Source organism: Amblyraja radiata, chromosome 34 (assembly GCF_010909765.2).
Source record: "Amblyraja radiata isolate CabotCenter1 chromosome 34, sAmbRad1.1.pri, whole genome shotgun sequence".
In the NCBI taxonomy this organism is placed as follows: domain Eukaryota; kingdom Metazoa; phylum Chordata; class Chondrichthyes; order Rajiformes; family Rajidae; genus Amblyraja; species Amblyraja radiata.
Window position 1 is genome coordinate 8,891,009 of NC_045989.1, and position 24,771 is coordinate 8,915,779.

At 45.3% G+C, this 24,771-nt stretch overlaps 1 protein-coding gene across 8 annotated transcripts in view; it reads left to right on the plus strand.

Annotated features, from left to right (window-relative positions):
* akap13 (A-kinase anchoring protein 13) overlaps window positions 1-24,771 on the plus strand; it is a 394,804-nt gene that overhangs the window by 321,197 nt on the left and 48,836 nt on the right. For all 8 annotated transcript variants that reach the window (XM_033050598.1, XM_033050601.1, XM_033050602.1 and 5 more), the window contains 2 exons: window positions 368-503; window positions 10,499-10,634. In XM_033050598.1, coding sequence (XP_032906489.1) covers window positions 368-503; window positions 10,499-10,634 — 272 coding nt within the window. The remainder of the gene's footprint in view (window positions 1-367; window positions 504-10,498; window positions 10,635-24,771) is intronic.

Consider the following 24,771-nt stretch of genomic DNA (forward strand, 5'->3'; position numbering starts at 1 on the left):
CTTGTACAACAACGCCTTGCACAGGACTAAATTGGGATTGAGAAGGAAGGATGCTGATTTAGACCATAGATAGACATAAAAAGCTAAAGTAACTCAGCCGGTCAGACAGCATCTCCGAAGAAAAAGAATAGATGACATTTCGGGACGAGATTTATGATCTGTCAGCTCAGTTACTTCCTTACGCCAACAGCCACTTCAAGTTGTTTCTTTCTCCCTCTGTGCACACAATATCCATTGCATTTTACTCATTTGTATCGCTCTTTGACCATGTAAATTGTTCCTGTAAATGCCTGTTGCACAATTATAGAAATGCTTCACTGGATCTTGAATTGGACGTCATTTAAAGCTATTTGCTTTAATTACACAGCATCTCAGAGGAGGGTAATAGCCAGGTGCCACCGAGTCCGACACGAAAAGATTCGGAAGGAAAAAGCAGCACCAAAGTGTATCGGACGTTCAGCTACATTAAGAACAAAATGTCAAGTGGAAAACACAAGAACAAGGTATGGGCTGAGACGGTATCCTTCTGGTCTTCCTGCATGGTCTCTTCCAGGTCAGGGTAGAGACACTGTGAGAACTTGCATGGTATAAATACTGTTACATCAAGACCTCACAATATGAGAGAATCCCTGATAACCTCCCCGGTGCCAAGTTGCTGCGATGTGGGCAGAGAGTGAGATGCATCTCAGAGCGGAAATTGTGATCTTGGGGCAAGACCCTATCAATTGACGCCATCTTGATGGTGGTGGCTGCCGCATGTGTGATATACAGCAGGAAAAGTCTTCCAAAATACCATGATGTTGATCCTCAGCCATTGAGCAAAGCGTCAGTCGGATGGGTCATCCTGTTTCTAGTCATACAGCATGGAAACAGGTTCACCTTGCCCATGCTGACCAAGATGCCCCATCTACACTAGTTCCACCTGTCTGTGTTTGGCCCATATCCCTCTAAACCTTTCCTATCCATATACCTGTCCAAATGTAATTTAAATGCTGTTATAGTATCTGCCTCACCTACCTCTGGCAGCTCATTCCATATGCTCTGTGAAAAAGTTGTTCCTCAGGTTTCTGTGTAATCTTTCCCCATTCATCTTAAACCTATGTCTTCTGGTTCTTGATTCCCCTACCCAGGGTAAAGGACTGTACATCTACGCTATCTATTCCCCTCATGATTTTATCTATAAGATCACCCCTCATTCTCCTGCGACCAAGGTATAGAGTCCTAGCCTGCCCAACCTCTCCCTGGAGCTCAGACCCAGAAGTCCAAGCAATATCTAAAGGTTTACTCTAAACAACAGTGAGAATTGCAAAGTCTTCAGGGAGATCTAGATTGGTGAACAGAATGAGCAGATATGTGGCAGCTACAGGGTAATGTATGTGAGACAATATGTTCCAGCTTTATAGGACTTTGTTTAGGCCACATTTGGAGGACTGCATGCAGTTCTAGTCACCCCATTGCAGGAAGGATGTGGCAGCTATGGAAAGAGAGGTGTACCAGAATGATTCTTGGATTTGGGGTGTGTTAGCTAATGGAGAGGTTAGACAGAGGGGAACTTACAGAAACATATAACATTCTTAAGGGATTGGACAGGCTCGATGCAGGAAAAATGTTCCTAATGGTGGGGGAGTCCAGAACCAGGGGTCACAGTTTAAGAATAAGGGGTAGGCTATTTAGGACTGAGAGGAGGAAAAACTTTTTCACACAGAGAGTGATGAATCTGTGGAATTCTCTGCCACAGAAAGTAGTTGAGGCCCGTTCATTGGCTATATTTAAGAGGGAGTTAGATGTGGCCCTTGTGGCTAAAGGGATCAGGGGGTGTGGAGAGAAGGCAGGTACAGGATACTGAGTTGGAAGATCAGCCATGATCATATTGAATGGCGGTGCAGGCTCGAAGGGCCGAATGGCCTAATCCTGCCCCTGTTTTCTATGTTTCTATGTAAGTTTGTCCAACCTCCCCTAATACTGAGGGTGACGGGGAGCTTGGTTCATGTTGTCCTGCCTGGCATCTGACACCCCCAGGACAGCAAGATCGTCACACGCCCAGCTGAACTGAGACATCTGCTCGGCAAGAAAACCAAAGTGCCGGCATCTTGTGGCTGTACCTAAACCACATTATAGTCACCAACCAAATTAGAGTCATCGAGCTGTGCAGCACGGAAACAGGCCCTTCAGCCCACCTTTCCCATGCCAAGCAAGATAACATACTGAGCTAGTGTCATTAGCTTGCATTTGGCCCATATCCCTCTAATCCCTTCCTATCCATACATCAGTCAAAATGTCTTTTAAAAGTCGTAATTATATTCACTTCCGTAGCTTTTTCTGGCAGCTCATTCCAGATAACAACTCCCCGACTCTCTGTTTCCAAAGATATCCGTATATTTTCTTCTCATCTATTTTCCACTTTAAGGCCAATCACTTTGTTCCCGATTTCTTACTCCCTCTCCTCTGCTGCTCACCACATGAGCCAAATGTAAGCTTTCAAGTGCCCTGGTATTTTTATTTATTTTTGCCATCGCAGGCAAGGCCAGTATTTATACAGCCTACTTCAAACCGTTTTTAAGAAGCTGGAGTTGGGGAACCTGCAGCCTTGAATCTCTGTCGTCCCTTCTGGCAATGTTAGGGAGTGAGTTCCAGGATTTAGGCTAAAGGACGATGAAGGCAATACATTTACAATGGCCGTCTTGGAGGGAGACCTGGAGGCAGTGATGTCCATATGCACCTTCTGCCCTTGTGTCTCTTGGTGGTGGAGGTCACAGCTTGATAGCTGGTGTCAGAATGACCTGGATGAGTAACTACAGTGCGTTTTGTAAATAGTATACACAGTGGCCATTGCACACAGTTGTGGGAAGGTTCTTCCAGATGGTGGATAGGATGCCCACCAAGTTGGCTGCTTTATGTGAACTAGGACTTGTATCTATCTAACTAATCGAAAGTCGAATTTTTTTTTAAATTCAGACTCAATCGCCATTACACAAATTGAAAACATAAATTGTACATTTATCAAATGAATGTATTTCGCAAAGTTTTTAACTTTGGTTTCATTTAAAATGAATGATGTACAATCATTTTAAAATGTGTGGGAGAACGATTATTCAGGCACTTGGATCAGAATGAATGCAGAAATGTTCTATTTGGCTTAATGCTTTTAAACAACTTATCAAGAGAGCCCGAAAGAGTGGCCTCCCCCTCTCTTCAACCCCAACTTCCTCTGACTGAAAGGCACGTCATGGCAAATCGAGACAGACAGCCCATTTTGCTTTTGTAACCAGCATGTTGAAAGAAGACTTCTCCTGATCTGAATTATGTCGTGGAAGAGATTTTCTTTTCCGCATATGAGTCCTTTCAAGACGGTAGGTGAACGAGTGATTCAGGGCGACCCTGGATGTTGTGCTCTGTTGCCATTTAGGTTTGGGAGACGAAAACTTTAATCTTCCTGATTGTAAATGTCTTTGTGTTGGCTGCCGTTAAGTTGGTTTCCTGTTTATGGTCTGTGTTGTAATAGACTTGCATCTTCAGTGTTAGCGTCTAACATTTCAATGCAGCTGGTTTTTTTTCTTAAAATCTTTCACATATGATTTAATTTCAGTTCCTGATGGTTAAACGTGTTCAGTGCTGTTTATTTAAATATAAGCTTCTGATTTACAAACTAAGTGGAAAACAAAGTGCCTTCCAAACTCGATCTGCAAGGCCGTTGTCTTTTTGTAAAACACCAGATCCTGTCGGATTTTACATTGAGCGCAACTGTCTGGAGAAAACATAGCGTTACATCAAATGAAATGCAAGAGTAGTTATTTGTACAGCAGTGGTTGTGGTGCAGCTAACGTGTGCAAAACAGAACAATGTTCAAAATGACAGCAGGGGCTTAAGGGGCCTAAGGGGCCTTCCACTGATCCCTGCTGTGTCAAGACAAATTGTCGACGTTCATGTCACAGTAATGGAACTAGAGATTGTTGCTTCTGGATGAATTGTTCCGTTTTACAAATGGAAGTGTACATAGCCCAGCAGAATACAACTTGTGACACAGCACACTTGGTAGTCACAGTGTTCATTAGCATTTGGCTGCATTTCAAAAAAGGACACAAGGTGCTGCAGTACCTCACCAGGTTATCCTGGACCAGCGCAGTGGTGCAGCGGTAGAGCTGCTGCCTAAATGCCCCTGGGTTTGATCCTGACTATGAGTGCTGTCTGTACGGAGTTTGCACGCTGCCCCCGTGACCGCAGGGGCTTTCTTCTGGTGCTGCAGTTTCCTCCCACACTCCAAAGAAGTGCAAATTTGTAGGTTAATTGGCTTTGGTAAAATTGTAAATTAGCACTAGTGTGTGGGATAGTGCTGGTGTATGGGGGTGATCGCTGGTCGGCGTGAACCCGGTGGGCCAAATGGTCTGTTTCCGCACTGTTTCTCTGAAGTCTAAACTCTGCAGGTTCCGGCAGCATCTCTGGAGATCATGGATAGGTGTTGTTCCAACCCTTTGCCTATCAAAAATCACTTGCCTGTTGTGCTTTGTCCTGCCTCTCCCCTCTTCCAGCTTTCTTCTCCCCCCCCCCCCCCCCCCCCCCCAACCAGTCTGAGGATGGGTCACGACCCAAAATGCCGCCTATCCATGTTCTCCAGAGATGCTGCCTGACCCGTCTAATTATTCCTGCGCTTTGTGTCCTTTTGGCTGCATTTCAAGTTGTGTGCAGCGGACAAGCAGGTGTCAGAGTTAGTTAATCACTTGCCCTGACTCTAAGCTCCTGCTCCACTGTTGCCCTGAAGCGTGAGATAGATTTGGTCCCCTGGTGTTCTGATACACTGTCTTCGGAATGTGCACCCACTAGTGCAAAATTCCACACAGTCTTCTGCATGTGGACTGCAGGGGGCAGATTATTATCTCAATGGGGTACGGTTAGGCAAGGGGGAGGTGCAGCGAGACCTGGGCGTCCTTGTGCACCAGTCACTGAAAGTTGGCGTGCGGGTACAGCAGGCAGTGAAGAAAGCTAATGGGATGTTGGCCTTCATAACAAGAGGATTTCAGTATAGGTTCTTCTGCAGTTGTACAGGGCTCTGTTGAGACCACATCTGGAGTATTGTGTCCAGTTTTGGTCTCCTAATTTGATGAAGGACATCCTTGTGATTGAGGCAGTGCAGCGTTGGTTCACAAGATTGATCCCTGGGATGGCGGGACTGTCATATGAGGAAAGATTGAAAAGACTAGGCTTGTATTCACTGGAGTTTAGAAGGATGAGGGGGTATCTTATAGAAACATATAAAATTATAAAAGCACTGGACAAGCTAGATGCAGGAAAAATGTTCCCAATGTTGGGCAAGTCCAGAACCAGGGGCCACAGTCTTAGAATAAAGGGGAAGCCATTTAAGACTGAGGTGAGAAAAAAACTTTTCCACCCAGAGAGTTGTGAATTTGTGGAATTCTCTGCCACAGAGGGCAGTGGAGGCCAAGTCACTGGATTGATTTAAGAGAGAGTTAGATAGAGCTCTAGGGGCTAATGGAATCAAGGGATATGGGGAGAAGGCAGGCACGGGTTATTGATTGGGGCCGATCAACCATGATCACAATGAATGGCGGTGCTGGCTCGAAGGGCCGAATGGCCTCCTCCTGCACCTATTTTCTATGTTTCTATGACTCATTAAGCCCTGCCAATAGCCTGAGGATAATGGCAGAGTGACTGACACTAATCACATGTGCAAAGATACGATATCCAAGCTCCAAGGACTGTTAGAGATGGAAAGTAAATGCTAGCTGTGAAAAATAGGATGAGTGTAAATGAGTGGTTGATGGTCACCAAGAATTTAGTGAGCCGAAGGGCCTGTTTCCATACTGTATCTCTGTCAGCGAAAGGTCTTCCGCATGTTGCAGAGTGGACAATCTGTCAAAGGCATCTCTTGTTGCATTCTCACAATATAGATTGCATCTGTTGACTTCATTTGATGCCTTGGTCATATTCAGCCACAGTCTGTATATGTGTGCCTACTAATGTGCTACAATGCATACAAACTCCAGTGACTCATTTGATTTTGCAAGTAAATAACTCTGGCACATGGTGAAGGAGAGTGTTTTGCAAGAGAGTTTGGAGATGTTGCAGTCAATATGTACGGTTAAAGCGGTTGGCTCATCACCAGGAAGCTGCATTAAAGGGTTTGTTCATCTCTGATCATCGTACGTACAGACAATGATTGTCTCAATGTGTTGACATACGTAGATGTATTTGCTTGTAAGAATTTGAGGTGGGATATAGAGCTGACCTTGAAAATAGGCAGATAGCAAAGCAGTAGGTAACAAAGACTGAACACATATTTTCTCCATCTGTTTAAGAATAGGGATCCTATATAACTTTTATTTACATGGTGGCACAGTAGCACAGGTGGTAGAGCTGCTGCCTCACAGAGCCAGAGGCCCAAGTTCGATCCCCACCCCCCAGTACTGTCTGTGTGGAGTTTGCATGTTCTCCCTGTGACTATGTGGGTTTCTTCCAGTTGCTCCAGTTTCTTCCCACATCCCAAAGATGTGTGGGTTTGTAGGCTAATTGGCCACTGCAAACTGCTCCCTAGTACGTAGGGAATGGATGCGGAAGTTGGAAAACAAATCAAACTCTACATGGAAGTAGTCATAAATGGGTGATTGATACTCAGCATGGACCTGGTGGGCCAAAGGGCCTGTTATCTTTCTGTATATTACAATCAATCAGTCTAGCCTGTGAACAACCTTGGGAACTAATTGAGAAAACTTTGGATATTTTTGAGCTGGTCAATAGTTACTTATGTATGGTGTGAACGGAAGATCAATGGTCAGAGTGGACTCAGTGGGCTGACGGACCTGTTTCCATCCTGTACCTTTCATACAATTCAATCAATCAGTGATTTCAAAAACACTTCAACTTCATGGCTGCCATCCTTGGATATGATCAATTAACCCAGCGCAGGCTGGGAAGTGGAAGTGGAATCCAGTGAGCACATTTTTTGAGAGAGCACAGTGCGTTCAGTCAATATGATTCCACTCAGTGCTTTGTCCACTGCATCTGATGACAAAGCTACGGTGCAAGTCAATTTGTTACACCCTTCTCAGTTGAGCTATAAGAATTCTCAAAGCTATCGCTGTAGACTCATTGAGTTGTGTTAAAGCTACGCTGAACCAGACCCAAGTTTGAATGAGAAATCAGGTGCAAACAAGATATACAATAGTTTGAAAGGTTCAAGTGTGGTTTTGAAGTTGTCAAGATACTAAAAGAATCTGGTTGAAGTAAAACCTCTTCTGGCTGCAGAGATTAGGACTAAAGGCCATTGTCTTAACACCAACCATGCCTTGATTAGTGAAGAGGAAACACTTCTACACCTGGATGGCGGTAGCAACGTGAAACACTCTTCCAAAAAAATTTGTCATGGTTCAATTGTCATTTTTAAGTCTTAAGATTCATAGGTTTTTGATAATTGACCATTGACTGATACAGTATGGAGAAAAGTTGGTTCTGTGAGGTGAACTCCGAATCATCATCTTATTCAACAGCAAACTCAAGGAGCTAAATTTCGTCCTGAACCTTTGTTCCTGACCACCAGTGGAGTTAGAAGAGCTAGATGGATTTTTCAAGAAGAGTTCTTTAAAGTACATGAAGTAGTCATAAATGGGTGATTGATACTCAGCGTGGGCCAAAGGGCCTGTTATCTTTCTGTATATTACAATCAATCAGTCTAGCCTGTGAACAACCTTGGGAACTAATTGAGAAAACTTTGGATATTTTTGAGCTGGTCAATAGTTACTTATGTATGGTGTGAACGGATGTATGGTCCTGCCCGGTGCCTCAGGTCAGCTGATCAGCTGCTCCTTGAGGTACCAAGGTCTAAGCGGAAGCTCAGAGGGGATAGAGCCTTTTCTGTTGCTGCTCCGGCACTCTGGAACACCTTGCCGCTGCACATCAGACAGGCCCCCTCACTGTCCATCTTCAAATCCTCACTAAAAACACATTTTTATTCTTTGGCTTTCGACACTGGCTGAGGCATTGCTCCTGTTCTTAGTGCTTTTAATGTCTTTTAATTTTTAGTGTGTTTTTTTTAGTCCTTCGTTTTACGGTTTTTAATGGTTTTTAATGGTTTGTAATAGCTTTTTGTCCATGAGTTCTCATGTACAGCACTTTGTGGCAACTGCAGTTGTTTAAAGTGCTTTATAAATAAAGTTATTATTATTATTATTATTATAAAGTTCATACAAAGGAGAAATAAAGAGCAGGTTGCCAAGTCTGGAATCAGGTCAGCTGGTGGAAAGGCGATTTAGTTTAGTTTATGTATTATTGTCACGTGTACCGAGGTACAGTGAAAAGCTCTGGTTTGTGTGCTATCGAGTCCACAGTACACTGATAAAGAGTACAACACAGGAAGGCTGGTTGATCAGAAGCAATTAGGGTGGGAATGAGTTGATAGGAATCCAATCATCAGAGCAGGAGGAGGTAAAGGCTGCAGAAGGGCCAGTGTGTGAAGAGTCCTCTAAATGAAAATGGACTATTTTGAATTCAGGACCAGTTACAATACAATACAATACAATACAATACAATTCAATTTATTGTCATTTGGACCCCTTGAGGTCCAAACGAAATGTCGTTTCTGCAGCCATACATTACAAACAAATAGACCCAAGACACAACATAATTTACATAAACATCCATCACATTGCTGTGATGGAAGGCCAAAAAAACTTATCTCTCCACTGCACTCCCCCCCCCCCCCCCCCCCCCCCCGATGTCAGAGTCAAAGTCAAAGCCCCCGGCGGGCGATGGCGATTGTCCCGCGGCCATTAAAGCCACGCCGGGTGATGCAAGGTCGCGCGCCGGGTTCTTGGTGTTAGAGCCCCCGGCGTGCGCTCGCAGTCCCGCGGCCATTCCAAGCCGCGCGGGGCGATGGTGTAAGGCCCCGCTCCAGGAGCTCTTCAACCCCGCAACTCGGGCGGGTGAAGTCGCCGTTGCGGAAGCCCCGAAAAGCGGTCTCCCTCCAGGGACCCGCGGGCTCCCGGTGTCACTGTCCGCCAAACCCGCAGTTGCAGCCACCGAATCTCCGGAGGTCGGGCCGCAGCAGCGTCCACCACAGCTCCACCCGCTCTGGATTCGGCCAGCTCCGCGACGGTGAGGTTGAGTAGTTGAGCCAATTGTGATCCTCATATAACACTTTGCCATATACATCCAGTGTATTGTCTTCCCGCTGACTGGATAGCACACATCAAACACTTTACACTGTACATCGGCACATGACGATAAACTAAACTGTCAACTGTTATGAATTGTAAACTCGTAGCTTCTTTGAGAGCCTAACCATTAAATTGTCAAAAGAAGATGCTGAGGTTTTCTTTGACTTATTTCTTGTCAGTTCTTTTCAATCAATTAACTGCTGGGCCTAGAACAACTTTAAATGGAATTACTGACATTGGCAGGATGAGGAACCAGCTGGGTTTTAATATTGATGTTGCCAAATCAGCGTGGTTAGTTTCAGAATCAGTAAACACATGAGGAAACATAAATGTGAACAGTTAAAGAATCTGTTTGCTTCTCTTCATGAATATCCAACACTAACCAAAATGCCACTAAACTGGTAATACCCACAAAATGCGGGAGTAACCTGGCTAGTCGAGCAGCATCACTGGAGAAAGAACAGGTGACGTTTCAGATCGGAACCCATCTTGAGCCTGAAGAAGGGTTCCAACCTATTCCTTTTCACCAGAGATGCTGCCTGACATACTGAGTTACTCCAGCATTTTGTGCCTATCTTTGGAATAAACCAGCATCTGCTGTTCCTTCTTACACGCACTAAGCCAAAAACTCGTATTCTGATTATTATATAACGGCATTTCCAGTCTCTATTCCCAAGTCGGCTGTGTCTGATCCCAAGGATCTTGAGTCTTCATAAGCTCTACAAGAAGTAAAGTCATAAATGGGTGATTGACACTCAGCATGGACTCGGTGGACCAAAGGGCCTGTTATCTTGTTGTATATTACAATCAATCAATCAGTCGAGCCTGTGAACAACCTTGGGAATTAATTGAGAAAACTTTGGATATTTTTGAGCTTGCCAGTTGAGACTGTGGAACAGTATCCCTCTTACCATCAGAGCTGCCCCCTCCATCGACTCTTTTAAGTCCAGACTTAAAACTCATCTTTACTCTCAAGCCTTTCTTGACGTCCTCTGAGGGAGGGCTATATGTATGTGTTTATGTATGTACAACCAATGTTGTAGCACGTTAGTACCTCCACCAATGTAAAGCACTTTGGTCAACGAGAGTTGTTTTTAAATGTGCTATAGAAATAAAAGTGACTTGACTTGACTTGTGTGTTGTATGTTGGCAAAGTTGTCCTTGTGAGTGAGTGGGTTGATTCATGAGGGTTAACACTGGCTGTGTGTGTGCTGCCTGCCACAAGCTATATTACGGCTGCAGTTATCACAGGAAGCAGAGGCGAGGTTTCACTGCCGTGGATATGTAAAAATTGATTCTGCTGTCATCACTGATCACTTCCCTTTGTGTTTTAGGAGAAGGAGAAAACAAAAGAGAAGGACAAGAAATCGACAAATGGCCATGCATTCACTGCCATCTTAGCATATGGCCCACCCCAATGTCACCAGTGTAACAAGAATATAACCACCCGCGAGGCATATCTCTGTAACAGTAAGTAACTGGTCTGCTTCACTAGCTGTTGTAAGAAATATTCTTTGTGTAAAATGCTGGAGGAATTCCGTGGGTCTGGCAGCTTGTGGGAAGCGGATGCACAGACAATGTTTTGGGCCGAGACCTTACTTCAGACGGAAGCAAGGAAGCAGTCGTTCAGTGTGGTTCAGTTCAGAGATGCAGCATGGAAAACAGGCTTTTCGGCCCATCAAGTCCACGCTGACAATCGCAATCGTTCTATGTTATCCCACTTTCTTAACCATTCCCTACACGGGAGATTTATTAACTTACAAACCCGCACGTCCTTGGGATGTAGGCCGAAACCGGAGCACCTGGAAGAAACCCATGCAGTCACAATAAGAACTCTACACAGACAGTACCTGATGTCAGGATCAAGCCAGTGTCTCTGGTGCTGTGAGGCAGCAACTCTACCAACTGTGCTATCTGAAGAAGGATCCAGACCTGAAACATTGTCTGCCCATTCCCCGTCCCATTCGCTAGGTTCCTCAAACATGTTTTGGTTTTGTTCAGGATTCTAACATCCACAGTCTTGTGTATCTCCATCTCCTTTAACGTCATGCTTTTGAATCCACGACTTACTGACACTTCACTCTGATGGCACATTGAAGGACTATCACTGTCAAGCTGAAAGTTGTGTATTATTTTCAAACAATGCCGAGAAATGATATCTTGGTTGGTTGTCTCATATATTGCAGCCAGGAGGAGGCCACTCGGCCCTTCGAGCCAGCACCGTCATTCATTGTGATCATGGCTGATCGTCCTCAATTAATAATCCGTGCCTGCCTTCTCCCCATATCCCTTGATTCCACTAGACCCTAGAGTTCTATCTAACTCTCTTAAATCCATCCAGTGATTTGGCCTCCACTGCCCTCTGTGGCAGGGAATTCTACAAATTCACAAATCTCTGGGTGAAAAAGTTTTTTCTCACCTCAGTCTTAAATGGCTTCCCCTTTATTCTAAGACTGTGACCCCCTGGTTCTGGACTCGCCCAACATTGGGACTTCATCAGGTGTCACTCGTAGTTCAGTTGTCACATCTCTTCACCTCAGGAATTGCCTTTCTATCTTTCTCTTTATGCTCTTCAGTACTATTTGTAACAAAACTTCTCACTGTATCTTCTAACTCCTTGAGCACTGCTACTGAGACCCAGGTGCTGAGCAAGTGTAAGTTGGTGTTGTTGTAGTAACAAAAGAATATGATATGATTGAGGCACAAGTCTGGGTCCGTAGTGGAGTATTGTCAACAGGCTGCACTCTCAACATTCATATGGCCAAGCATTGTCTGTCGATCCCACATGTTGAACTGTGGCCTTTTGTCTGCACGTATTCTGCATGACACGAGACGCTGCTCTTGTTTAATCTTTTAACAGCATCGTTGCTAGAATTAACTTCCAATGCGGGTTATCTCACTTCTTTTCCACACTTGGTATTGAATACAGCCGCAACAAAGCTCCTCCAGCTGATGAACGATTACTCCCAGAGACTTTTGTGACTTTTAATAGATCTTATTGATTACAATCAGGCTGGCAATGTGAAGCGGTTGCTGAATTTGTAGCAGATACTGTACTTTAACCCAATCACTGTGGATAAGCTTGTCTTGATGTTAGAGCAAAAAAAGCCCAGTCGATCTCGTCTAAAGCAGTTATCTTAGTTTTAGCTTAGTTTACAACGTGGAAACAGCCCCTTCCGCTCACTGAGTCCGCACCAATGATCACCCATACACTAGCTCGATCCTAGATAGAAACAAAATGCTGGAGTAACTCAGCTGGACAGGCAGCATCTCTGGATAGAAGGAATTGGTGATGCGTTTAAGAAGGAACTGCAGATGCTGGAAAATCGAAGGTAGACAAAAGTGCTGGAGAAACTCAGTGGGTGCAGCAGCATCTATGGAGCGAAGGAAATAGGCAACATTTCGGGCCGAACTAGGATGGGGGAATGATGGAGAGAGAAGGAAAGCAAAGGTAATTTGAATTTAGAGAAGTCAATATTCATACTGCTGGGTTGTAAGCTGCCCAAATGAAATATGAGGTGCTGTTCCTCTAATTTGATTTCTCCCACATCCCAAGGACTTGCAGATTTGTAGGTTAATTGTTTTCTGTAAATTGTCCCTTGTGTATAGGATAGAACCAGTGTACAGGAGATTGTGGGCTGAAGGGCCTGTTTCCACGCTGCGTCGCGAACATATTGAAAGGCAGATTCTGGGTTTGACCGATGTCCAAATACTTGTTCTCATTGGATGGTTTGTTTTGAATCGACCTCTGTCCAGTGCTTCTGATTTGTTGTTCTGTGTAGTTAGTGACACATGCTGGCCACCATCACATGGAACACGTGTAGACCCAAGGCAGTGAGCACCAACTTCGCCACTGTTTAACCACGGGAATGCGGGCCAGCTTCATTGTGTGGCTTCCCCAGTGGCTCTCATGTCCAACTAGTGCCTCAGAACATGTTCTGTACCCTGACAACTCTGAACTAACACTTCACCCACTACTCCCACTGCTGCACTCTCAGAGACCAAGACATGCGCATTACTCGTGGATTCCACTGCAATAATGCACACTATAATGTCTCAGAAGGCAGTGGAGGCCAGTTCTCTGAATGCTTTCAAGAGATAGTTAGATAGAACTCTGAAAGATAGCGGAGATAAAGGATATGGGGAGAAGGCAGGAACGGGGTACTGATTGTGGATGATCACAGTGAATGGCGGAGCTGGCTCGAAGGGCCGAATGGCCTACTCCTGCACCTATTGTCTATTGTGTATAAAGGCAGCTTCCTCAGTAGCTTTCATATGATACAATATGATAGAACTTTATTTATCCCAGGAGGGAAAGTGATCTGCCAACAGCCATAAAAAACACAAAATACATGAAACATGAAATTAAAGTGACAAGTGAAATGGATTGGTGATGTGCAAAGTTTGGGGAGGGGGGAGTCTGTCTCAGTCTCAGTCTACCCCACGACAGAAAGGGGAGGAGTTGTACGGTTTGATAGCCACAGGGATGTGCCTCAGAACATGTTCTATGCCCCAACAACTCTGAATTCACACTACTCCCAGTGCTGCCCTCTCTGAGACCAATACATGCACATTACTCTTAGATTTCACTGCAATAATGCGCACTATAAAGGCAGCTGTGTTTGAATGGAACTATGTGCCGGACGTAGAGGACAATGCACAGCCTCTGTTGTACCGTGCTGCAGTACAAGTGACTGAGGTTCGCTTCTTACCCCCAAGTCTTTAATCGCTGTTTATTTGCAACTCTCTCGACCATAGTTTGTTTCTTTATCCTTCAATCGTCTCCTATTTCCTGCTCAGCGGCTTCCTCTCTCCCTGCAGCGCTCTCTCCCTGACAGAAGGGGCACTTGATAAATGTTGCCACACCGCACTTAACGATTTACTGCATGTTGACAAAATTGGAGGCAAATCGCCGCTCGAAGGTCCCAAAAGGGAAGGGAATACGTATTGTACTTAACAAATGCCAAGTGTCCACTCCCTCTACTTTTTTTCTATTCAAATTCCCAGCTGGTCTAACAGAATTTTGGGCAGCACAATAGCACAGCGGTAGAGTTGCTGCCCTACAGCACTAGGGACCTGGGTTCGATCCTGACTACGGGTGCTGTATGTACAGAGTTTGTACGTTCTTTCTCTGACTTCCCCCTTTAAGGATAAGGGAGAAGTATTTTAGGACCGAGATGAGAAAAACATTTTTCACACAGAGAGCGGTGAATCTGTGGAATTCTCTGCCACAGAAGGTAGTTGAGGCCAGTTCATTGGCTATATTTAAGAGGGAGTTAGATGTGGCCCTTGTGGCTAAAGGGATCAGGGGAATGGAGAGAAGGCAGGTACAGGATACTGAGTTGGAAGATCAGCCATGATCATATTGAATGGCGGTGCAGGCTCGAAGGGCCGAATGGCCTACTCCTGCACCTATTTTCTATGTGACTGTGTGGGTTTCCTCCGGGTGCTCCAGTTTTCTCCCGCACTCCAAAGACGTACAGGTTTGTTGGGCTAATCGGCTTTGGTAAAAAATTGCAAATTGTCCCGCATGTGCAGGATAGAGCTAGTGTACGGGGTGGTTGCTGGCTGGCGTGGACCTGTTTTTGCACTGTGTGTAAACCAACATCTGCAGTTCCTTGTTTCTACAATATAATATGCTGATTAATGGAAGATATGGGTTTAGTTTACCACTGTCACATATTCTGATGTACAGTGAAAAGCTTTTATTTACGTGTTCTCCAGCCAAAGAATAGACAAAACATGAATACAATCATCAGGATAAAGGATACAACATATAGTGAAACTGATGCTTATTCCCGAGGTGCTTGACACTTCGTGCAAGCATTGACTTGAAATGTCAACTCTATCTCCTCTGCTACTGACCCACTTGCTGGGAGTTTCCAAGAATATCTGTTTCTAGTTCAGATTTACAGCATCCATAACATCCTTCTGTCGGAAACTTCCAGGAATGGCTTCCCAGAAATCCCACTTGAATATCAGACCCAACTGCTGCCTCTGATTGCGGTACTTCCCGCATGCGAGCGGGCACATTTTTCTAATTAGCGGAGTTATTAACGTGCCCACCCAAGCTCCCGTCTCAGCAGCCTTCGCTCCAGTATGAAGGGGAAGCCTTAGCAGGAAATCATTTTTGCTTTTTTTTTTTTTAAACACGTTTTGTTGAGCAGAACACCAACATTCCTGCAAAAAATTCAACAGTCACACAAGTAGGTAAGAGTTCAACGGCTTCTGAGTTACGGAAATGCAGCAGATCAGGGTATCATCTGTGGATTTAGTGTGACAGCATCAATTTAGGTGCCAGATCCTCGATGTATTGTGCACAGACTAATTCTAGGAATGAGTGGGAAGGCTGGCGTGTCAGCTTGTTGTTTAGTGTGTAACACTGTTTCAAATACAATTGATTTTATATTCTCACCCCCTTTGGGGTTGTACAGGCTAGATGTAGGAAGATTGTTCCCAATGTTGGGGAAGTCCAGAACAAGGAGTCACAGTTTAAGGATAAGGGGGAAGTCTTTTAGGACCGAGATAAGAAAAACATTTTTCACACAGAGAGTGGTGAATCTGTGGAATTCTCTGCCCCAGAAGGTAGTTGAGGCCAGTTCATTGGCTATATTTAAGAGGGAGTTGGATGTGGCCCTTGTGGCTAAAGGGATCAGGGGGGTATGGAGAGAAGGCAGGTACAGGATACTGAGTTTGGATGATCAGCCATGATCATATTGAATGGCGAATGGTGCAGGCTCGAAGGGCCGAATGGCTTACTCCTGCACCTATTTTCTATGTTTCTATGTTTGCCCACTGCACCCCCATTTCTATCACTCCTCATTCCAGCCACATCCCCATTCCTACCACACCCCCCCCCCCCCCCCCCCCCCCCCCCCCCCCCCAACTATCTGTGATCCTTATAAGCTAGAGCATAGAATGGCACAGCACTGTTGTAGGCCCTTCGGCCCACAATGTCTGTTCAAAACATGATGCCAAGTTAAGCAAATCTCCTCTGAATATGATCCATACCCCTGCATTCCCCTCACATCCATGTGTCTATTCAAAAGCAGAACAAATGCAGCTATCGTATCTGCCTACACCACTGCCCCAAGCTGCACATCCCATGCACTCATTTTTCTCTTTGTAAATAAAACTTGCCCTGCACATCTCCTTTAAGCTTTGTGCTTCTGCCATTGAAGCTAGTCTAGTCTGCGATATTCCCACCCTGGGGGAAAAAGGTCCTGACTGTACAGTTGTGCAAAGCCTAGTCTTGGAGTGAGCGAATTTTTGAAAAACATTATTACTGTGGATAGTGAGAAAGTCAGACAGTGTGAAGCACCATAGACTGAGAGAGGCGGTGAGGAGGGGCAGCGTAGAGTTGCTGTCTTACGGCGCGTAGACCCGAGTTCGATCCTGACTATGGGTGCTGTCTGTACGGACTTTGTATGCTCTCCCTGTGACCACGTGGGTTTTCTCTGGGTGCTCCAGTTTCCTCCCACACTCCAAAGACGTACAGGTTTGTACGTTAGTTGGCTTTGGTAAAAAATTGTAAATTGTTCCTAGTGTGTAGGATAGTGTTAGTGCACGGGGATCGCTTGTCGTCGTGGACTAGGTGGGCCGAAGGCTGTATCTCTCAACTGAACTAAATTGAGTAATTCTCAAGTAATACTTCCCTGGAATTGTGCAAACTGAAGGGCTGTCAAAGGAAGGAAAGGCCAAGGAGGCACTGTTTGAAAAAGAGTACATTTGTCTTCATGACAAATTTTGATTTCAACACATAGAAACATAGAAAATAGGTGCAGGAGTACCTTCGCGCCAGCACCACCATTCAATATGATCATGGCTGATCATCCAAAATCAGTACCCCGTTTCTGCTTTTTCCCCATATCCCTTGATTCCGTTAGCCCAAAGAGCTGTATAGCTCTTTCTTGAAAACATCCAGTGAATTGGCCTTCACTGCCTTCTGTGGCAGAGAATTCCACAGATTCACAACTATCTGGGTGAAAAAAACAGGGAAAACCCAAAGCTGAAACATTGTAGCTTAGAGTGACAAAGATAACCGCAGCATCGAACAAACGGAGGCATCAGAATCAGTTGGACCTGAAGGAACGTAGGTTTGACAGTGTAACGCAGGAGGGCTGAAGCACTGGCCACATCTGCGGTGAGAAACAAGAGTCGTGTTTCTGGCCAATGGCCTTTCATCTGGATGACTTGGTGACCTGAAACATTTTGCTCATCTGACCTGGCACCAATCCTTCAATGGTAAAAGTGTCCTTGAGGTTTACAGCACAGAAACAGGCCCTTCAGCCCAACGCGTTCACAACGATCAAGATGCCCCATCTACACCAGGCCCACGTTTCACCCTCGGACGTATCCTGTCCAAATGTCTTTTAAATGTTGTTATAGGGCCTGTCTCCACTACCTCCTCTGGCAGCTCGTTCCGTATACCCAACACCCCCCTGAGTGAAAACGTTGCCCCTCAACCAACATCACATAATTTGGAACCCTCTTTGCTGACTTGGCTAACTAAAACCAACTCAGTGGGCGAAGGGACTGTTTCCACACTGTGTTTCTAAACTAAACTTTTTTTTAAAAGTGTCCCTGTCAATCTGTGTGAAGTCTCCAAGTACTTGAGCCTGATACTGCACTGGATCTTAGTAAGAAGCAAAGAGCAGGTGCTTGAAGTTAAGGGCCTGTCCCACTTGGCCATCATTCGCGCGCCTAATACTCGACCTGCTAGCGTATGGGTAGCGCGGGACGGGCACATGGAGTGGCGTGGAGTAGTGTGGACTTCGTCCTGTACGAAATCTTCGCGCGCCACCGGCCTGTCGCGTAACTGACGGCCAAAATGAGACAGGCCCAAGACCCTGGCGTGGTGCAACGTCTCAACCTCCAACAGCAGCAGAAGCAGGCAAACGATCGCCGAGCTCGGCCTGGGGCTCACGGCTGGTGCGGATCCGGATTCGCCCCCACTTCTACTTCCAGAGCGGGGCCAAGATGATTGGAGATAGACACAAAATGCTGGAGTAACTCAGCGGGACCGGCAGCACCTCTGGGTGACGAGATACTTTTTGCCTAAGCCAATTAACCTACGAACCTGTCTCGGGGAGAACGTACAAACTCCCTACAGACAGCACCCATAGTCAGGATCGAACCCGGGTTCCTGGTGCTTTGAGTCTACTGCGCCACTGCGCCGCCCTACAAATGGTGCTCTGACAGAGCGCCATTCCTCCAGTACTGTGCTGGAATATTAGACCAAGAATCTGTGCACAGATTTCATCACACAACCTTTATACTGAATTTCCAGCAGAGCCACAGAAAAAAACCCAACAAACTACAGATGCTAGAATCTTACATAGAACATAAAGTGCTGGAATTACTCAACGGCTCAGGCAGTATCTCTGGAGGACGTGGATAGTTTCAAGTTGAGATCCTTCTTCAGAGCCACAAATACCCAATAAATATAAGCATCACTATTATGAAAGGAGTCCCTTCCTCTACACGAGTTGCATGTATAGTTTTCACTACATCTAGGTGTTTGTGACAATAAATCAACCTTTGAACCTTTGAACCATTCATAAAACTAATGAATTCATAAGAGCATCAGCACAGTAATAAAACAACATCTTTGATCTCTTGATTTTCAAAGATCCGTTTTGATCTTCACGGAAAGTGCACCAAATTGGATGTCAGGAATGGAAAAAAATTAAAGATTGATTTTAATCTACCTTGCATTCATTTTGAATTCATTTGAAAACTGTGGGCAGAATATACACTTGATCTCAAACCTGGATGAAATTTGACTTGAAAAATTAAGCAACTTGCATCTTCTCAGGTTGGCTTGTGGTAACACATAAGAAAATACATGATCATCCGTGTTCAGGGAGGGCTGAGTAGTGAGAATATTTCTCTCTGACAGGGAATGAGCATAGTTCCTAGACTCCAGAGGAGGACTTGGTCAACCATGAACCGTCAACCGAGCTAACCCAGTGAATTTATTCTCCCCCTGACCTGGGCTGGTGGGACAACCGTGTTATTTAACCCAACATTAAGTAATTTATATGTTGACACACAGTGGGTGGTAGAAAGAGCTCAAGGTTAAGGTGGTTTTGAGCATAGTGAGTCATCTGTAGAACAGTAATATAAAATGAGTGAGGAGGGAAAGACTGCGGTATGTGCCAGAATAATTAAGAGCAAGATTGATTCCCTGCCTTTTGAATGACTATGTTTGAAATGCTTGTTTCAATCACGAAACTGGAAAGGATCTTAAAGGAAACTGGAAAGGATTTAAAAAATCAGTGTGAGAGGATATTTTTCTTAAAGAAAAACAGGTTTAGGATTGGGTTCACTATTGTCATGTATCGAGGCACAGCGAAAAGCTTAGTTTTGCAATCAGATCAGATATGCCACGCTTAAATACATTCCACATACTTATGTTATCCATGTTCTCCAGAGATGCTTCCGGACCTGCCGAGTTACTCCAGCACTTTGTGTCCTTTCAAGTCAAGCTCAAGTACAACAGGTAGAGCAAAGGGGAAGGTACAAAGTGCAGAATATACTTTAGTTCTCAACATTGTAGCGCATCAGTTTCAATGTCCACCATGGGGTGGAAGTGGATTCATGTTCACAGATTATAGGAGCAGAATTATGCCATTAGGCCCATTAAGTCTACTCCACCATTCAATCATGGCTGATCTATCTTTTCCTCTCAACCCCATACTCCAGCCTTCTCCCCATAACAACTGACGCCCGTAGAGTCATAGAGTGATACAGTGTGGAAACAGGCCCTTCGGCCCAAGTTGCCCACACTAACCAACATGTCCCAGCGACACTAGTCACTCCTGCCCGTGTTTGGTTAAAAACTTGTTGAAGATGTGCACTTTGGCACTTAAAACAAAAAGCTTATGTAATGTAAATGTAACTTTTTTTAACAAGCTTTTGAAAACCACCTTTTCTTTTTATCTCTTTCCCAGTTCTGATGAAGGGTCTCTGTCCTGAAACTTTATCTCTCCATAGAGGCTGTCAGACTTGCTGAGTCTTTCCAGCCAGAACATTGTTTCTATGGTCGTAGGAATTCTTAGATTTTTATAACACATTTCTTCATCCTCAGCAACCTGCTTCTCATATTAAAATATAAATGGTTGAACATGCTGTGATTATTGTTACCTTTGGCAACTGTGGCAACCAATTTGTGTGTAGATCCCCCACGCTGGAGTGAAGTTGTCTGCTCTGGGTGGTGGTTGCCGGATGTGTTGGCCAGTTTACAAGTCCTTGACTGCTCTTTGCGACTTATATCATGGCATCTTTACAATGAAGCCAAAGCATTGGAAACAGCCTGTAATTCTGTCACCTTCATGTGTAAAACGCAACGATACGCCCTGATCAACACAGCACAAATGTCAGCCTAAATTTGAAATGACTTCCTTTGGGACTGGCAGAAGTGATGGATTTCAGCTAGATTGTTACCGTAAAGGAAAAAATTGAGAACATTTAAATAAAAATGCTCTCGAGCACACTTTTTTAAATTCCTGTTTCCGTGCCAGTGGAAAGTATACTTACTATCTTTCAAAATGAAATTGGCCAAGCTGGAGACAAGGGCCTCCTTCCCTTCTCTGCTGCAGCAGTGATCAAATCCATCATACACACTTCTGCCTCCAGAGGAGGTGATTTGGTCGATGGTGTCTCTGTTGCTGAGTAGGCTCCCTGGGTAAGGCCCACGTCCCAGCTCACCACACAACACATTACAGATTTCAAATACTCTAACAGGTGCTTCTAAAGCTAACTTTCCCTCCTGTTCTTTCCAAGAGGTGCTTCCCACTGCAGTTGGGGGCGAGAGAATATTTTGTCAGCTCTCCTCTAAACAGTCTTAGCGTCAGTGAAAACTGGTAGATTTTAGACCTTTGAGATGCAGCGCCGAAACAGGCTCTTCAGCACACCGAGTCCACGCTAACCACCGATCACGCCCCACACTAACACTATCCTACACAATTGGGGCAATTTTACAATCTTTCTACCGAAGCCACTCAACCTACATACCTGCACATCTTTGGGGTGTGGGAGGAAACTGGAGCACCTAGAGAAAACCAACATGGTCACAGGGAGAATGTACAAACTCCGTTCAGACAGCACCCGTAGTCAGCATCGAAGCCGGGTCTATGGCGCTGTAATGCGGCTTTTTCACGGGGCGACTTGATGCAAGATGTAACCAGAGTGAAGTGGTCGTGGTCTAGCACGATATCACACGATATAACGGGGGGGTAGATAAAGAGTTCCCACGGTACTCGGCATTTCTGTTATTTGTGCGAGTGACTTGTCCGTCTCCCGAGCTTTCCCGTTAAATCTTGAATGAACATTGTGAAGTGTTGTTAAATCATCACGTGGCACAAATGATGTCACTTTTTTTTCACACACTATAAATATCCTCCCTTGGTTGAATTGGCTCATTTGGAGACATGTTTTACTGTGTATGTGGGAGACACAGATGGACTGAGCACAGTACCTCGGTCTTACTGTGTGTGGGAGAGGGGGAGAAAGAGACGTACACTCACAGAGGCAGAGTCTCTCAGCCTGTGTAAGAGGGAGGGAGGGAGAGAGAGAGGGAGGGAGAGAGAGAGAGAGGCACACACAAGGTGGATGTGAAATCTCACCTGCCTGTTTCAGTGACAGACACCCGCCGCCAGTAAATGAAGACACCCCCATCTGTCTCCCCCTCCTCTCCCTCGACTCCCCCACCTTTCCCTCCCAACTCCAGTCCCGTCCCGACCACCTGGGAAACTGAATAGAGCAACAATCAACTGCTGCCTGTGCGCTGATATGACAATAAAGACTACTTTACTTTACTTTACTTTACTGAGTTAAAGAGTTCCCACGGTAGACTGTAAAACTGGGACCCTGGTTCTGGACTCCCCCAACATCGGGAACATTCTTCCTGCATCTAGCCTGTCCAATCCCGTAGATACTGATTAGACCGGTATCTATTTATTTACTTTATTAATGATTTCAATTAAATATTGGGAACATCAGGCCGCAAACGTTATTTCTTGAGTGTTAGTGCTGGACTTTGACTCGACCTTCCTAGTTAGCCGGCGCCTGAGACTGAGCCAAGCAATGTCCAGACCTGACTTCAACACAAAGTGATGGAGGAACTCAAAGGGTCAGGCTCGTCCAACGCTCTGTGTTTTGCTCGTGATTCCTGCATCTGCAGTTCCTCGTGTCTACAGACCAGAGTTGCCACTTGACTCCGAGATGACCGTCACAGAGCATACGGAAGATAGACACGAAATGCTGGAGTAACACAGCGGGACGGGCAGCATCTCTGGAGAGAAGGAATGTGTGACGTTTCGTTTCGAGACCCTTCTTCAGAGTCTCGTCCCGAAACGTCACCCATTCCTTTTATGTCTGTCTCCAGTATTACTGTGTCTATCATCGGCGCAAACCAACATCTACAGTTCTTTCCGACACATTAGAGGATACCGTCTCGCCATCACTCGAATTACCCGCTTCATTTCCATAACGTTGCCACCTCTCTTTACTTTGCTTACTGAAGCCTGATCCTTGTCACATCCAGTGCTCTATCGCCCAGCCTCTCATCTTTCAATCGGGTTCGGCCAGGAAGGAACTGCAGATGCTGGATTAAAACGAAGATAGACACAACATGTAGCTCAGCGGGACAGGCAGCATATCAGAAGGGTCTCGACCCGAAATGTCACCCATTCCTTCTCCCCAGAGATGCTGCCTGTTGCGCTGAGTTCCTCCATTTTGTGGCTACCTTGGGTTTATCCAGGATCTCCCCGTTGATGTCCTAACTCGCTTTGGTTTGTTATTATTGTCTCATATCGAGAACCAGCAGATACAGGTTTAGGTTCGGGGGGAATGATTTAATGAGAGCCTAAGGGGTAACTATTTTACGCAAAGGGTGGTGGGTGTATGGAATGAGCTATCCGTTAAGGTAGTTGAGGCAGGTACTGTCGCAATGTTTAAGACGCATTAGACTGAAGCATGGATAGGATAGGTTTAGATGGTTATGGGCCAAATGCGGGCAAGTGGGACTAGTGTAGATGGGACATATTGGTCGGTGGGCAAGTTGGGTCGAAGGGCCTGTTTCTACGCTGTATGATTCTATGCAGGGAATAAACTTTTGTTTGCGTGCTATACAATCATATCAGATAATACTATACATGAATATAACCAAGCCACGTACAGTCTGAAGAAGGGCCTCGACCCGAAACGTCACCCGTTCCTTCTCTTTAGAGATGCTGCATGTCCCGTTGAGTTACTCCAGCATTTTGAACCGTCGAGTTACTCCAGCATTCTCTTTAAACCGGCATTTGCTGTTCCCTCCGACACATGCACAAGAACACCAGGTAGAGCGAAGAGGAAAATACCAGAGTTCCGAATATATGTTTTCAGGGCAGTTCCAGGGGGAAAAAGTCCAATGTCCGCATTGAGGTAGGTTGGTAGGTCGGGTCAGTGCCCAAACGAATGGAAGGAAGAACCGTTCTGAAGCCGGATAAGAATAGGTTGTCGGCGCGGACTCGGTGGGCCGAAGGGCCTGTTTCCGCGCTATATCTCTAAAATCTGAAGTTAGGTAATGTCTAAAGGAACTGCAGATGCTGGTTAATACGCACAAAAGGACACAAAATGTTGGTGTAACTCAGCAGGTAAGTCAGATCTGGGAAGAAAAACATAAAAAGCTGGAGTAAGTCAGCGGGTCAGGCAGCATCTCTGGAGAAAAAGAATAGGTGGCGATTCGAATCGGAACCCTTCTTCAGACAGCCTAATCGGAATTGAGTCTGAAGATGTGTCTCGTCCCGAAACATCAGCTATTTTTCTCCAGAGATGCTGCTTGACTCGCTGAGTTACTCCAGCTTTTTGTGTCTGTCTTCGGTTTAAACCAGCATGTGCAGTTCACTCCTTACACGGGTCTCTGGGGAACATTGATTGGTAGCGTTCCGGACCCTGCTTCGGAAAGGCATCGATCGCTAGTCGGCGAGGACTCCGAGCTGTATCTCTCAAAGAAGTACATGTGAAAAATTCCTCACGGACCATAAAAATGCGGGACCTTTCAGTAAAGTCCCTTTTAAAGTCCCTTTTAAAGATTATAGTTATTTTCTGGAATCTCATTAACATAACTCATGAATAAGTTGATGTCCATATGCGGATGCAAATCTTTATTTTTTAAATTCAGTCCCACAGAAGACAATTTTTACTCACCTTCTGTCCCCTCTGTCCAGCTTCCGGGTTCACCGTTCGCAGGAGTTCCCACGGTAACCGCAAGAGTTATTACGGATATCGCACGGATATCGCACTGGCCACTACGTCCATATAATGTTGCAATGCTCAACCACAAGTGTACAAGTCACTCTTGGAGAAATTCAAACTTGCTTGAATTTTCTCCCGAGTCACCAAGTTACACGATAACAAATGGTTCATACTCGGGATGGCAACCGGTAACTAGCGGGGTTCCGCAAGGGTCGGTGCTGGGACCCCAGTTGTTCACAATTTATATAAATGATTTGGAGGAGGGAAACAAGTGTAATATATCAAAATTTGCGGACGATACAAAAATGGGAGGAAAAGTAGGGGATGAGGAGGATAGGAAGAGTCTGCAAAAGGATATAGATAA